Source organism: Helicoverpa zea, chromosome 12 (assembly GCF_022581195.2).
Source record: "Helicoverpa zea isolate HzStark_Cry1AcR chromosome 12, ilHelZeax1.1, whole genome shotgun sequence".
Taxonomy (NCBI): Eukaryota; Metazoa; Arthropoda; class Insecta; order Lepidoptera; family Noctuidae; genus Helicoverpa; species Helicoverpa zea.
Genome location: NC_061463.1, coordinates 10,753,772 through 10,768,252, shown reverse-complemented (window position 1 = coordinate 10,768,252; position 14,481 = coordinate 10,753,772). Strand labels below are relative to the sequence as shown.

At 35.2% G+C, this 14,481-nt stretch overlaps 1 protein-coding gene across 2 annotated transcripts in view; it reads left to right on the top strand.

The window, feature by feature from the left end:
• LOC124634817 overlaps positions 1-14,411 on the top strand; it is a 92,311-nt gene extending 77,900 nt beyond the window's left edge. For both annotated transcript variants that reach the window (XM_047170457.1, XM_047170456.1), the window contains 6 exons: positions 2,721-2,883; positions 5,092-5,222; positions 7,710-7,910; positions 9,714-9,803; positions 10,129-10,223; positions 10,633-14,411. In XM_047170457.1, the coding sequence (XP_047026413.1) occupies positions 2,721-2,883; positions 5,092-5,222; positions 7,710-7,910; positions 9,714-9,803; positions 10,129-10,223; positions 10,633-10,747 (795 nt within the window). In that variant the 3' untranslated portion in view covers positions 10,748-14,411. The remainder of the gene's footprint in view (positions 1-2,720; positions 2,884-5,091; positions 5,223-7,709; positions 7,911-9,713; positions 9,804-10,128; positions 10,224-10,632) is intronic.
• The last annotated feature ends 70 nt before the right edge of the window (positions 14,412-14,481 follow it).

The following is a 14,481-nucleotide window of genomic DNA, read 5'->3' as shown; positions in this document are numbered from 1 at the left end:
AGTAATCTTCTTTCTGGCGAAGTTCCACTAAATCGTTATGGGTTTTATTTGCTAGTTTAACTTTTTATTACATCGTGCTATCATCAGTTTTTCTTTTTGCGGTTTTGATTCTGGGGATACCCATTTTACATCCGGATATATATTTAACCTATGGTCTTCCTTAAGTTTCAATCAATGTCATGCCTATCATCATCTCATTTGCAGGTTTAGCTTGTCACTACGAGGCTGTTGTGGTGTATGTTCATATGTTCCTATCTATTTTTTCCCATCCATTTTTAAAAGGACATCTCAAATGTTTTCTTATCAGTTCAAGAGCGTCATAGTGCAATCTACAATACACACTTAGAAAATTAATCGTTTTCTTCATCAAAGTTGATATAATGAAGTATTGTTACCGTTTGCAGTACTAAATTAGAAAGAAGTCTCATAAATCTTCCTAGATTTACACTTACACGTGTATTATCATTTTGTTTTGCAAAACGAACAATGAGTCCATCACGTTTAACTAAATCACGCTATAAATCGCGTCTAATCACATTATTTACTGTATCTAACTGTACTTAATCGATATCATTAAGTTGTGATTATCTTGTAATGATGTATTTCACCGTCCTTCATTGCTGACGTCAGGCAAAGATTATGAATGAAGTGCATTTAAATGGCTGCCTCCCACACCACGCCCACTATGTGAGCGTTACTTTAAAATTTCACTTTACTATTCTCAGTTTGCTGTCTTGCATTTTATTTTCGTGACAGCGCAACAATTTTTCTGTGGGTTGAAGATATTTTAGCTTTATATGATACTTTTAAGAGTACTGATGCCGATATTCCCTTGGTTATTTTTGTATTGTGGCCTATATCTTTGCGTCCTTGGTCAGGATATAATACAAGTCTGTTAGTTCGAAGTCAAGACTAGTTTTCAATCACGGTTTTATCTGCGTCTGGAGGAACTTTTATTTACCTCAATCGCTTCAGCCGTTTTATCGTGATTGTGTAACGCAATGAGTTAATTTCTCATAAGGATTTACAATTTAGCTGCTTCTATGTTGTCAACATTTAAATCTAGCAGATTTGGTGTTGGTACAGTCCAAATATAGGATAATGCGTTTCAGTATTCCACTGAAATACTACATTATGAGTAATAGCAGTCGTCTTTAAGTGTTTTTGCACACGCGACAGCCTTCGATCGATACTCATCGTGAATGTCTTGACAAACACTTTTATTGCAATTGTTTGTTTGACAATATATTGCAGTATTAGTGGCTAAGTTTATGCAACATCTAGTATGGTTGTTTATTATCCGAGTTCTATATTCATCCGCGCGTTTCAGCACTGCTTAAAATATAGGCAAGATCTACTATGGTTTTGTCTAGATTTTTCCGCATGCAGTAGGACCGTTTCTTGTCTCCTGAGAATTTATTAATTGCTAACAAATATCTGTCTGTATATTATCACTCTGTCTGTCATGATTACCTGCTGAAGGAATTACCTATTACACAAGTTCTTCCAATATTATGGAGGTGTATAAGAATAATCTGGTCCCGTGCGGAGCCTACGCGGGTCGCTAGTAAAGATATAACAACTCTATTAAGTATGATGACCTCTTCAGGGAATTCAAAGCGTGATGTTATTTCAAGATGCCTACTTAGTATTCTAACTCCCAACAGCCGTGGTAAGATACTTATCTAAAGTACCTGAACAACTACAACACAATATGAAGAGAAACCTAACACAATAGTTTTATAGAAAACAATCCTTTGTTATAAACAATACGTATAAACCACTGTCACGGTTGTGGGTGTACTTTAGAAAGGGGAAAGCAGATGCAGACGCTTATTACTAGATCTGTGTAAAAGGGAATAAAGACTCATAACAGTGTAGATACTCTCTCCTTGCTAATAAATCCTTATTATTTATTACAGAATAATTTACTGAGTGGTGGGATGTCTTGAGATGTTGAAAGCCTTTTCATACGTGTGCAGAAAGTATGTAGTTCTTTTGTTACCTAAGGAAGATAGCTAGACTTAACAAATTCTTACTGTGACCTTCCAAGCCAATGAACTAAAGTAAGCAAGGTCGTACATTTATACTGAACTAATCACAGATTCGTCATGTCTCGGCCGTTTAAGTACAGATCGAAAGAAATAAGACTAGCTTACCGATAACGTAGACTTTTCGTATTAGAAAAAAATATTATTCATAGGATATATCGTAATACAAGAATAATCTTTTTCTGGGAAGCTGCGATCTCATTACTTTCTATATCAGTGGTTTAATATATTTGATACGAAAAAGTCTAAATTCATAAATGTTGCTCGTTCGTGCATCGTTCTACATTATTCATATTAAGTATGTTACCTAATGCATATTTGAAATTATCAAAAAATTATTCCAAATCAGAAACGCTATCTTATGCACATCACAACAGAGTGGTTCAAGACTATTTATTAATTTTCAAAGAAATATCATCATGGTCATCATCCTCTTGCCCTAAATCCAATTTTCTTCTGTACTCTTTTATCTGATCTTAGACGTAACAGTTTGTCCAGATAATTTAATTGAAATCTGACATTTCGAAATATATGTATCTTGAGGTCAAATAAAATTCACCAAAGTAAAAATCAGTATTCAATGCTAATTAAGCTACTCAAACAGGTCAATAGCCTTTCAATAAAAAATAAAAAACAAGCCTAATTAAATTACAATTTCCATTGTTACAGTGTATGAAAGCTTACGTGGAGTTCGAAGTGTGCAATGGTGCATACGAAGTCTCCTGTCCTGATGCACGATGCAGAGTTGGTGCAGCTCTCAACTTGGAGGAGATATCGGACCTTGTGGAGCCCGCAGTTATGGAAAAACATCTGAAATTCCGCCTTAATCATGGTAAGTGTACTTTCAAAATTTGTTTTTGGAAGTAGTTTGTCTACGGACTTATCTTGTCCATCACATATAACGTCCACAATGTGAAGAAAATCTCAGTATTCCAATGACATTCGTCATCTGTTCAAACAATTCAATTGTCGCCCTTCTGATCTTCCTTTTATGTTGTAAACATTTAAATCGTAGTCATAACATTTCGTGGGAAATGTTCTCAATGTCTAAACCAAATAGTATTGATCTGTATCCTGTATTATAGTTCGGCCATTCAGAGAATGCGTTCCTGACACGTCGCGATTGAACTGACGACGTAACTACATTCATTGATTATTGATATAATAATGTTGTTTTAATGCTCCTCAATTGTTAAAACGGTAAACAACCAGCAAAAATATTTTTATCGTAACTGCAACGCCATTGCAAAGTTACGTCGTCAGTTCAATCGCGACGTGTCAGGAACGCATTCTCTGAATGGCCGAACTATAAAATATGAGCAATTAAATATTGACGGCAATACACTCTGACGTTCACTTATAATTATTTCATCAGCAAGCTTCATATTCGTACGTATCTACGTCAGACACAGAACGGATAAGTTCAAATTCAAAATCATTTATTCAAGTTTGGCTATGGAACAGCACTTTTTAAACGTCAAAAATTTACCAAAACGCGCACACTTAACCACTTCCTATGTGTTTCTGATGGGAAGAAAAAATAACTCCCCAGCAACACATGTCTGTAGGTTAGAGGAATCTTTCAAGAATGTGTTATATGTTAATTGCCAATTAACATATAACAATTAATAATTGGAATGCAATATATTGCAATATATCAATATGCAAATACTACTTACTTAATGTTCCTAACAATAAGCTTGATGTTTCCATCATGCTCTGATTGTAGACAGCTCGAGCTGATCATCAGTGATGCATGTCTACTCGTCTGCCGCTGACGTGCATTTTGCCCCGGTCTGTTTCACAGCGATTACTCGCCTCGGCTGCACATTATTGAACCATGTGCTCTCACTATGCACCGTAGCTATGTTGTTTAATGCTTCGCCTTGTGGTTCTTTATCTTCGTCAATCTTGCTGCCATGGTTTTTGTAGTCATTAGTATGAACAACTTTTACTGTGAGATTAGAAGTAATTGCGTGAAAATCTACTGTTGTGTTATTCTTTTTGGAGCTAAATGGATGACTTTCACACATATCAGATTCCAGGAGAATATTATTAAGGTGTCTTTGCTTTAGAAAATAAGTATTTTGTATCGTCTTCCCACATAAATCGATTCAGCGGACCCGTGTAATCTACATTAATAAAACTCAATTTGTAAGAAGTGGTTAGAAATTACTGCAGGTCGACCCTTTTACAATTTCAAATAGGTCTTAACAAGCTTTCATGAAAAGGTCAACTACAAATTGCACGATTCCGAGAAGCAAGCAAGAAACTCTACGAATACTCATTATAAGGAAATTAAAATAAATAAAAGTAAGTAGGAAGTAAGCAAGGAAAGCAATGACATTGATTGGTTTCCTGATTAAACGCGTTGTAAAATTTACCATATCCTGATCAGATTCATGATAAGGAGACATGGTATGAAACGGGACAATTTGTAACGTATCTGTCAAAACACACAAAGCCAATAAGAACAAGGTCTGAATACTATATTGCTACCTATTCATAATGTCTTTGATAACGATCGAATTCTGCGAAGCAATAATAAATACTTACATTACGCTTAAAATCAAAGGAATAGGTTATTTTTCTGACGTTCTTATTTTTCCATAGCGTCGTCGGGATACATTTAAATGAGTTCAAGGAAAAACCATCATCTATGTTGCTGAACCAGAATCCAGGCACTTTTTTTAGAACCGTCTTAATGTTTTTCTGATTAAATATTTTTCTCTGGGCTCCCAAGAATAAAATACAAAAACGGTCGTAATAGCAGGATTATGTCCTATGGAGTCTATAAGACATAATCCGGGTGCCTGCTTTGTCTTTTACGCATCCAATTTTAGCCTGCAACCTTTAAAACGCATTCAATAAAGCATCATGTTATAATGACATCTGAATTGAGAACCTCATCCTTCTTGAGACGTCTGTTAATTAGGAGAGTAGTTGAATCTGATTTGTTGTGTCGGATGCAGATGTTTTGAAGCAAACTCCTCACCATTAGGTATTTATAGACACTAACTAATCAACATTCTCTTTCCAGAGGTGGCGATGGACTCGGGTCGCGCGTTCTGCCCACGCGTGGGCTGCGACACGGTGGTGCATGTGCGTGCTGCCAGTCCTGCACACTGCCCCACCTGCCGGCATGACTTCTGTTCGCAGTGCAACCAAGAGGTAAGGATTTACTTGTGTTTTTGCGAAAATATGACCCAAGGGATCTGGTGTCCTGAAGTAAGAAAAAATCGCAAAACAGTCTTCGTTTTTTAATGCCTTAGTAACTGCTGGCTTGGCTCCGAATTATCTATCATCTAACGTCTATGGAATAATTTATCGAATCTTTCTTACATCTATGGAATCGCCATTTTTCCCGCCATTTTATGTATCTATTCTTCAAGGATCATTTCGCGTTAATTAATTTTCCTTAAAGTCTTATATTTAAATGGATTCACTCTTTTAATCTCACGAACTATAAACAATAAAGGTTCAACAACGCCATAACACGAAAGTCATACTACTCTCCGTAATGTAGTGGAAAGTCTTTTCAACGTGCAGCCCATTGTCAAAACAAAATGGCCCCCGTTTCGCTTTCCCGCCTAATCTTTTTGTTCATTTTACGCTGCGTCGACGCTGCGGTACCGCTTGGGTACCGAGACTAATCTCGACTTTTGGATTCGCTTTATTTAGGTGCATCGTAAATAAAGAATTTTCATTATTCATTAATCAATAATTAAGGACCATTGTACCAATGGTTATACTACCTTAATGACGGTCTGCATTGATGCATCGATCTTTGAATTCATATCTCCTATCGTCGGCTGTACGATTAAAAGGTAAACTTATTCAAATCCAGTCTCAATTAAAATACATGACAGACATGTGTTACATTAATAATCGAAAAGCATGTTTTTTTGCTAAATCTAACAAGAAATCTATGACTTAGGAGTAGACTTAGTTACTCTTAGTGGGAGTAGTCTTGCTTCGGTAACTTCGGTTTCATTCGAGTAATTCAGATACATACCCAAATTTCTCAGAACTCGAGATAAGGATTCTTAGAACACCGGTAATGCTCTTGTTTTTGAGGGTTATGTCAGTTAAACACTTCATCATGCAATGTAACATAAAATATGGAAACACATCCACTTGTATTTAGACAGTAAGCTGACCCCGACCCCAACCCAGTTACTAGAAAGAAGATTTAAGTTCAATTTTAAAACTGTGCACAACGTTTTTGTAAACGCGCCTAAGCAAACTAGGTTGAGAAGTTAAATATAATTACTTACACGGATTTCCACTTTACTATAACGAAGTATTTTGTTTAATTATAAGACAAAACAAACACCATGTTTGTTCGTTTCGCTGTACGTAAATTACCCTTTGTTTTTATAAGATCTGTTTTATCGTAGTAACTTTGCCTTTTGCAAAAGGGTGCAAAAAACAGACATTTTCTCCACCCATATATTCCTCGTAGACGAAAAAACCTATTGCCTAAATATGTATGAACATGATGTATAACACGAAAACTGACATTTCGATCCTTACAATAAACTACTTTTTTGTTGCAACTGAACTCTGTAAATGTAATCACCCTTGCTACATATTCCACGGCACAAAAAGGTCGCCATTTTCCCTACTATCCTGCATCTGTACCCCTTTCACGTAGCTCTTAGCTCTCAGCAACTGGGTCGAGATGACGAACAATGCACACTAACCTACCGTGTCACAGTTGCCTACTTCAATGTACTGGTTTTAAATAGAGCTTGGTTAATACTTACCAGCTTTTTTTAATGGACATTTTGTTTTTTAGTATTGAATAGGAATTTATGGAAACACTCGCGGTTTCAGCCGCGTCCTGATAGAACTTCTGCCCGTTCCTGGATAAAATATAGCCTGTGTCACCCGTGGATATTGTAGCTTCCCAACAGTAGACGTTTTGAAACCTCTGTGTTACAATTAAATAAACAACGAAATGCAAACGATACAAACTTTTTTTGTAGCTAGTTTGATCCTAATAAGGACCTTTTAAAGGACTCACTACACGGCAAATCTCACACAATCAATATCCAGTAAAAACACCCATGAATGAGGAATATGGCACTTTAAGAAGACTACAATGTAAACTCTAAATAACGCCTCAGAACATTAATTGCGTTTCTTATCCTCCATTCAAACATCCATATTCCACAAAGATCACCGTTTTCCACGAGCAGTAATTTTGTATTCAAAATGTTACCCCTTTCATTTGAGCGTGGCTTTCGCTTGCCTTATACCGGGGATTTGTCGCCCGAACTCTGAACTAAGATTTGCCCTTTGAGCGGCTTCTGAATATTTATATTGACACTATTTTTGGATTACTTGAGATTCAACATATCTGCTGTAGTTCTGGTATTTGTATTGCGTTTTGCGGTTTCAGGCGTATAAAATATCAAAGATTCATCTTTTTTTTACGGGGAAAACTAGTTCATATATATCATCCTAGTATGGTTCATCCACTTCATTTTCGCGGTGCATTTTTATCCAAGAACAAACGTATATTTTTATTTGTGACATAATTTAGGTCTGACTATTAATCTCGCTGATTAATAACACACCTCATCATTATAATTATTACATACAACTCATTTCAAATCGCATTAATTGATTAACCATATTTCTCTCTTCCAGTGGCACGGCGGCCTATCTTGCGAGGCAGCGGCCGCGTCTTCATCCATGGGCGGCGCGGGCGCACCGCTCCTACCGGACTCGGAGCTCATCAAACTCTGCCCGATGTGCCGCGTTCCCATAGAGAAGGACGAAGGCTGTGCACAGATGATGTGTAAGCGGTGCAAGCATGTCTTCTGCTGGTATTGTTTGGCGTCACTTGATGTGAGTATCAGTTATTTATATGCTTACTTTGGCGCAGGTTTTTATTTATTTGTATTAGGCATCTAAAGCCCATATATAGGACAAGCTCCTGCCAGTGGTTTCACCCGCATCGCGAACCTGAGCACGAACCCGGATAAAAAGCCCATAGCCTTCCTCATAAATGGGCACTATATGTATGTAACACTGAAATAATTTTTCAAATCGGACCCTACTACTTCTTCCTGAGATTAGCGCGTTCAAGCAAACAAACATATAAACTCTTCAACTGTATAATATTACGTAGTACATATAGATTATTTATGGTTCTTTTAGCACAGGTTTTGTATAAGATGCTGTCGAGGTAGTCATGAAATTGCGGAATAGGTTAGTTAGAGATGTTTTAATTTCATGAAAGTACGTGAGCCATACTTCTCTCTAAACATATGTACCGTGCTTGAGGCACTAAGGTTTGTTAGGGTTACAATGGTATGGGAACCAATATTGTCTGGTATGGGAATTGACTAATACAAATATGAATTATTTATATAACACACCTGATCGGAAGAGTCTACATTAATTGTGTGCCCTGACGATGACAAAAAGTTGACAATATTATTACGTAGGAGTAGTTACCTTAGTATAGGTACATCTTGCATAAAAAAAAAATTCAATAATAGCTACACTTAAATGTAAATTGATTGTTCTACTATTATTAGGTTTTGCATTTAATTCGTATCTGATTAATTAATTAAAACCATGTGCCAATTACAGCAATTAAACATTTTATCACAACAATCGAGTTTCAATTCATTAAACTATTATGTACCTACTCTTGCATATTCATACATTCGCTCCATGACCGAGGTCTATGTACCTTACATTAGATGCAATACTTAAATTGAACAAAACTATTACGTTATCACATTTAAATATGACGTTGAATCTCCCAACCTATTTAAATATAGGTGTGATCAAATCAAAATCACTCAATGGTTACAAAAAATAGTTAAAAATCAAGTTACCTGATCGAATGGGAATTTCTTGCCTTATTCTTATTAATTACAGGTATTACATCCTTTTGCAGATTTCAAAATACATCACTTCATTTTATGTTTTCAATAATGGACATCTAATAAGTCGATCCACATGGATTTTTGCGGCTAAATTGAAGGCGCCCTTTACACACTGAAGGATTTTTATTGTTAACAAACAAACCATTCATCTTTATAGTATTAGAATAAATATTTACATATCTTCTATCTAAAGTAATAATGATTAAAACCACTAATTAGTTCCACAGTATTAGGGCCGGGGACAGGTCGCTTCACAGCTAGTTTTCCAATTAACCGCGGAAAAACCAATGTTCCCTTGACACCTATTGTGCGCATGCTAAATGTGATTTACGACTGTTTAACCGTAGTTAAGACAATGGAGTTAAAAGCAACACGTTTGCTAATTTCCAATGAATTGTTACTTACAACATATTTTTGGTTACTTTGTATTTACATTTTGTGTTAGTTTTGTAAATTTATGAGTTAAGAGTGTTGGAAGTTATTATTTCTAAATAAACATCAAAATCCGCAATACAACCAACTAACTTCTGCTAGTGCTATTTCACGCACCCGGATACAGGAAGCCCTGACAACTGGGCTATCTTGAACTGAAAAAATATGTTTACAGGCAAAAGAAGCACACTTAAGAAAGAGGAGTTTCTTTGCAAATCATTACCTATCCTATATTATTAAAATTAATTGACCCTGAGACTTGTGTTCTAAAAGTAAATCGAGAGACTTTGACGATTAAAATTGTATTAATTTGTTGCAGGACGATTTTCTGTTACGCCACTACGACAAAGGGCCGTGCAAGAACAAACTGGGACACTCACGCGCATCGGTCTTATGGCATCGTGCACAGGTAACCAAGAATTTATTGAACAAGCTAGTAGTTTAAGCATGTCACGTTAAACTGTTGGTCCCGGCTGTCATTGGACATCCTTGGCGGTCGATACGGGTACCTAGTCAGTGGCGAATAAGTCTGACACCAGTCTAACCAAGGGGTATTGGGTTGCGCGGGTAACTGGGTTGAGGAGGTCAGATAGGCAGCCGCTTCTTGTAAAACACTGGTACGCAGCCGCATCCGGTTAGCCTGGAAGCCGACCCCAACATAGTTGGGAAAAGGCTCGGGGGCTTCTTAACTTCAAGTTTGTGCCTTATTGAGATGATGTGTTTCTTATTTTCAGGTGGTAGGCATATTCGCTGGCTTCGGACTCCTACTGCTGGTAGCCAGCCCGTTGCTGCTGCTAGCCGCGCCATGCATCGTTTGTTGCAAGTGCAGGTATGTACTTACAACTGTTAATGTATGTGAACAGGGCCGTATTTACAAACGGGGTCCTTGAAAATATTGTACATCTGGGTTTTGTGGGGCCCTCAAAAACTTTGTAGGGGTATCTCGGGCCTTTGGCTACCTACAGTGGTCAATGGGTCTGTATATGAGATACTGGTAAATAAAACAAACATTTCAAAACTGAACAATTTCAAACTAAAGCTTTAGTTTTCATCTACTTTTTCAAACATGATTATGTAGTATGCATAAAATTGAAGTACATATTTGTATTGAAAGCTAAAATTTTATCACACTGAGAACTGAAATATAAAACAATTTATGAAATACGAGTTTACATTTCTCTGAGACTATGTACTGTGCACGAATAATCCTAACTAATATGGCTTTTCACATTTTCCAGACTCTGCAACCCGAACCACAAGAATCTCGAGGAGGTAGACGAAATCGACAGCATCAGTCCGACACGAGACGACGACGGCGACGACACGCGACCGACACGATATCTGTCGGACTGACGGCGCCGTGACGCCCGGTACTAAGCGCGGGATTCAACACTTACATGGAAATAGTGACCGTTTTGTTAATCGGTTTTGAAATACTGGGAAATAGTTTGCACATACATTCTGACCGATTTAAGTATACTGTAGAAAAATGGGAAATTAACTACAGTCCTCAATAGATAACTTTGTCCGTCTGAATTCAGCCATTGGACACATGCGTATGCGTTCATTATTAGTGGCCAATAGAGCGGGAAATTTATCTGATAAGAACTTTAATCACATTTTGATTCTAGCCAGGGCCAGTTTAGGCCAGTGTGGGGCCTCTAGCAAATTTGGAGTGTTGAGTTAAAGAACTAAACGTCTGACCAGACGATTGAGGATGAACAGTGAATAAAGTTAGGTTGACAGTGCGGGGCCCATTTTTAGCAAATGATGGTATTTTTATTGATGGTAGTCCGACCCTGGTTCTGCCCGGTTATAAATATGGGATAAAACTAATACTTTTCAGAATTCGCAAGCATTGTCACTACATGTCTTATAAACTGAACAAAAGTGCACACATGCATTAATTTTGACATAAACTGCAGTGTTTCACAAGTGACAGATAAACATCTCAATTGACATGTCGAATTTTCTAGATGAGTGCTCCATACGTTAGATTCCAAGAGAAACTTTTAGGTAATGGTTAAGATTCTTGTCATATTTGAATTCTGGTTTCCTATACATAGGCAGGAAATACATAAATCATATTTTGACTTTTAAATCTGATGTCAGTGATGTTGTACAGTAATACATGTCGATATATTGTGATGATAACGGATATAGATAATTGTATCGATATTTAAATCATTTGGAACAGGTGTTAGCCTCATTTATGGCTTGTAATAAATTATTAAATTATTGATTAGCGATTCAATTGACGAGATATTTCATAATTATTCGTTTATCAGTGTATAGTAGAATTAAATAATCACTAACGGCAGATTTCAATAACCTTTCTATTTATTCGCTTACTAGAAATAGGAACTAGATGTTATCTTGTCAAATTTCTATCTCTAGTTAGCAAAACGATAGCTAGGTTATTGAAATCCGCGGTAAGACAGCAACTTTGATGTTATTATGAAAACTTCTTGAAAATGGAAACCCAAGTTTACTCAAGATTTGTGTACAGTGACTTCAAGATAAATAGATGTGTAATATTGACGATTTTAAATGATAATAATTCATTGAGAAGACTATGTGAATCATGTAGAATTTTGTCGTGAGGAAATTGAAAAGTTGTAAAGTTCATCAATACTCTTTAGTAGAAGTTTGTTTATATAAAATGGTGTTATATAAGAACACTGTTTTATATGAATTATGGATACTTTACTCATTGGTCAAAGAGGTCTCATTATTATTACGGTCCCAATTTTTTGTGACCGTATTTTAGAAAGGTATGTGGACATTTTACAACTCCTGACAAAGAAATTTGATTCGACGAATCGTTGATTTATTAATAATTTTATTATTGTACAAACAAACTAGTTTTATGATACTGAACTTTTGTTTTTTTTTTTGGTGTTGACTGAGACTTAAAGTAAGCGATAGACTGACGAGTGAGAGTGATTGTGAAATGAAGAAAAAAATATAATATTTATTTCAGTTTTTTTTATTAATAAAAAAATTAGGACTTCTATTTCAAAATATTCTGTGAGATAATTTACCTGTTCAAAATAGTGAAGGCGTAATTTCGACAACTGAAAAAGTTTTGGGCTATTTAGAAATAATTTAAAATCCCGAAATATAAAGTAATTCATAGTTCTTACTGTATCAAATTAAAATTTTGTAGACCATAGACCAACCAACCGACAGATTAACCACTAATTACTACATAGACTCTATTTAATCATCCTTGAAAGTTACTTATGTAGTACAAAAATATTAACGTATTTTATACTGCCTTGAGAAAACAAGGTAACAGTACTTATTTCAGTTACTTTTATAAAGCTACCCTATTGTTATTATCATTTAAGAGATCACGTTTGTTTTTCTTTTTTTTATTAGTTTATTTTATCCATCTTCAAAAATATTCAGCTTTTAGTTTTACTTTGACAGTTTCTTCATAGATGGGTAAATACAGAGCATGGATTAGGTCTGCAACGGTCAGAAATCTGACAGATGGCACATAGATTGATTTTCGCTCCTCATACTTTATTTTGTAGCAAAAGATGTATTTCATTTCAATCTACAGATTTTTTATGATACTTAAAACTAGGCACATGAAGTTCTCGTACAAAAACAACTCTCTCAGTAAATTCGAAATAAAATAATATGTATACCTTTATATTTATATAGTTCATAAATATTATGTGATTATAAATAAAATATTGTTAGTGTTAGGTTTATAATGCAATGCAAATATTAAATCAATAAAAAACGGAGAAAATGTTGAGAGTAAGTGTAACTGCAATGCAGTGTGTCTATGTATGAAAAGCCTATAGTTGCAGTTATTTGCTATCTCAAATGATGGCCGATAACAAATAGCTCTTTACACAGTGGCCGATGTTTGCGCATTTTTACTTATTATTCATTAATTACAAGCATTGGAAGATCTATACTTTATTAGATCTGTGGTCGGAAGGCACTCTCATGCCATTATTTAGAGCCTTAATATGCACACTGCTCCCCGTGACGACGGGACCTTAACATTAACTTATTATAGTACATTAAATATTTATGACTTTATTGTAAATAAGAAAATAATATTGTACTTAATTTTATAGTTCGAGGATCGATGATGTCGTTCTTTCATCTGTATTGTATTTAAACATTGTAATTATATTTTTAACACCGTTCTGTGGGTGTTTTCTATAGTATGTGTAAAATATCTCTGTAATATAAACTGTATGGCGTTAGTGCCATTTTTTGTACAGTCAGCAACATAAGTTGGTTAACACAAGTAAATATTGTCGTGAAGTGTTTCATGTAATTTCAAAGAAACATATGTTATTTATTATTAACTGTTGACCAACTTGCGTAGCTAACTGTACTATGGATGTATGTATTTTTTTAACTGATATTAAGACTCCATCGGTCCTTTGTAGCTTGTGGTAGCAAGCTAGTAAAAGCATTTGTAGAATTAATCAAAAATTGTCAGTAGGTGAATAGATGTGATAAGCGACGTGGATATTTTACACTTGTAACACTATCGTGCCCTCGTTTATTTAGTAAAAATATATATTAAAATGATGTAATTTTTCTTATATAAAACTGAAAAAATGCGCAAGATATTTTCCTTGTTGGATATGTAAATAAAAATGTGTTGCAAGTGTACAATAATCCTAATGTGTATCATTAAGTTGATTGTAAAATGAATTGTCTTTCAATATACTAATGTATTGTATATTGAAAGACTTTCGTTTTAATTAATTACTGTCTTATTGTTTCTGGTAGGTGCAAATATAGTTTTAGGATTTTGGTAGTGATATCGGCTGGTCAAAAGATTGAATACACAAATAGTATACAATATTTGCATTTACCATTTATTGCTAAAAATATGGCATATTGTAAATAAAAAAAAGAATTCTATTTTTTTTGTTATTAATTGTACTTCTTTATTTTTGTGTTGAGACAAGACGACGTATTTCCGTTACTATAGTTATAAAGAAATAATAAAGATTTTTCTGATAAATCTTCAGTTCAGGTTGTTTTATTTTATAAACATCTTATTGCTTGGATAATATCACACATTTTGTACCTTCTATCTA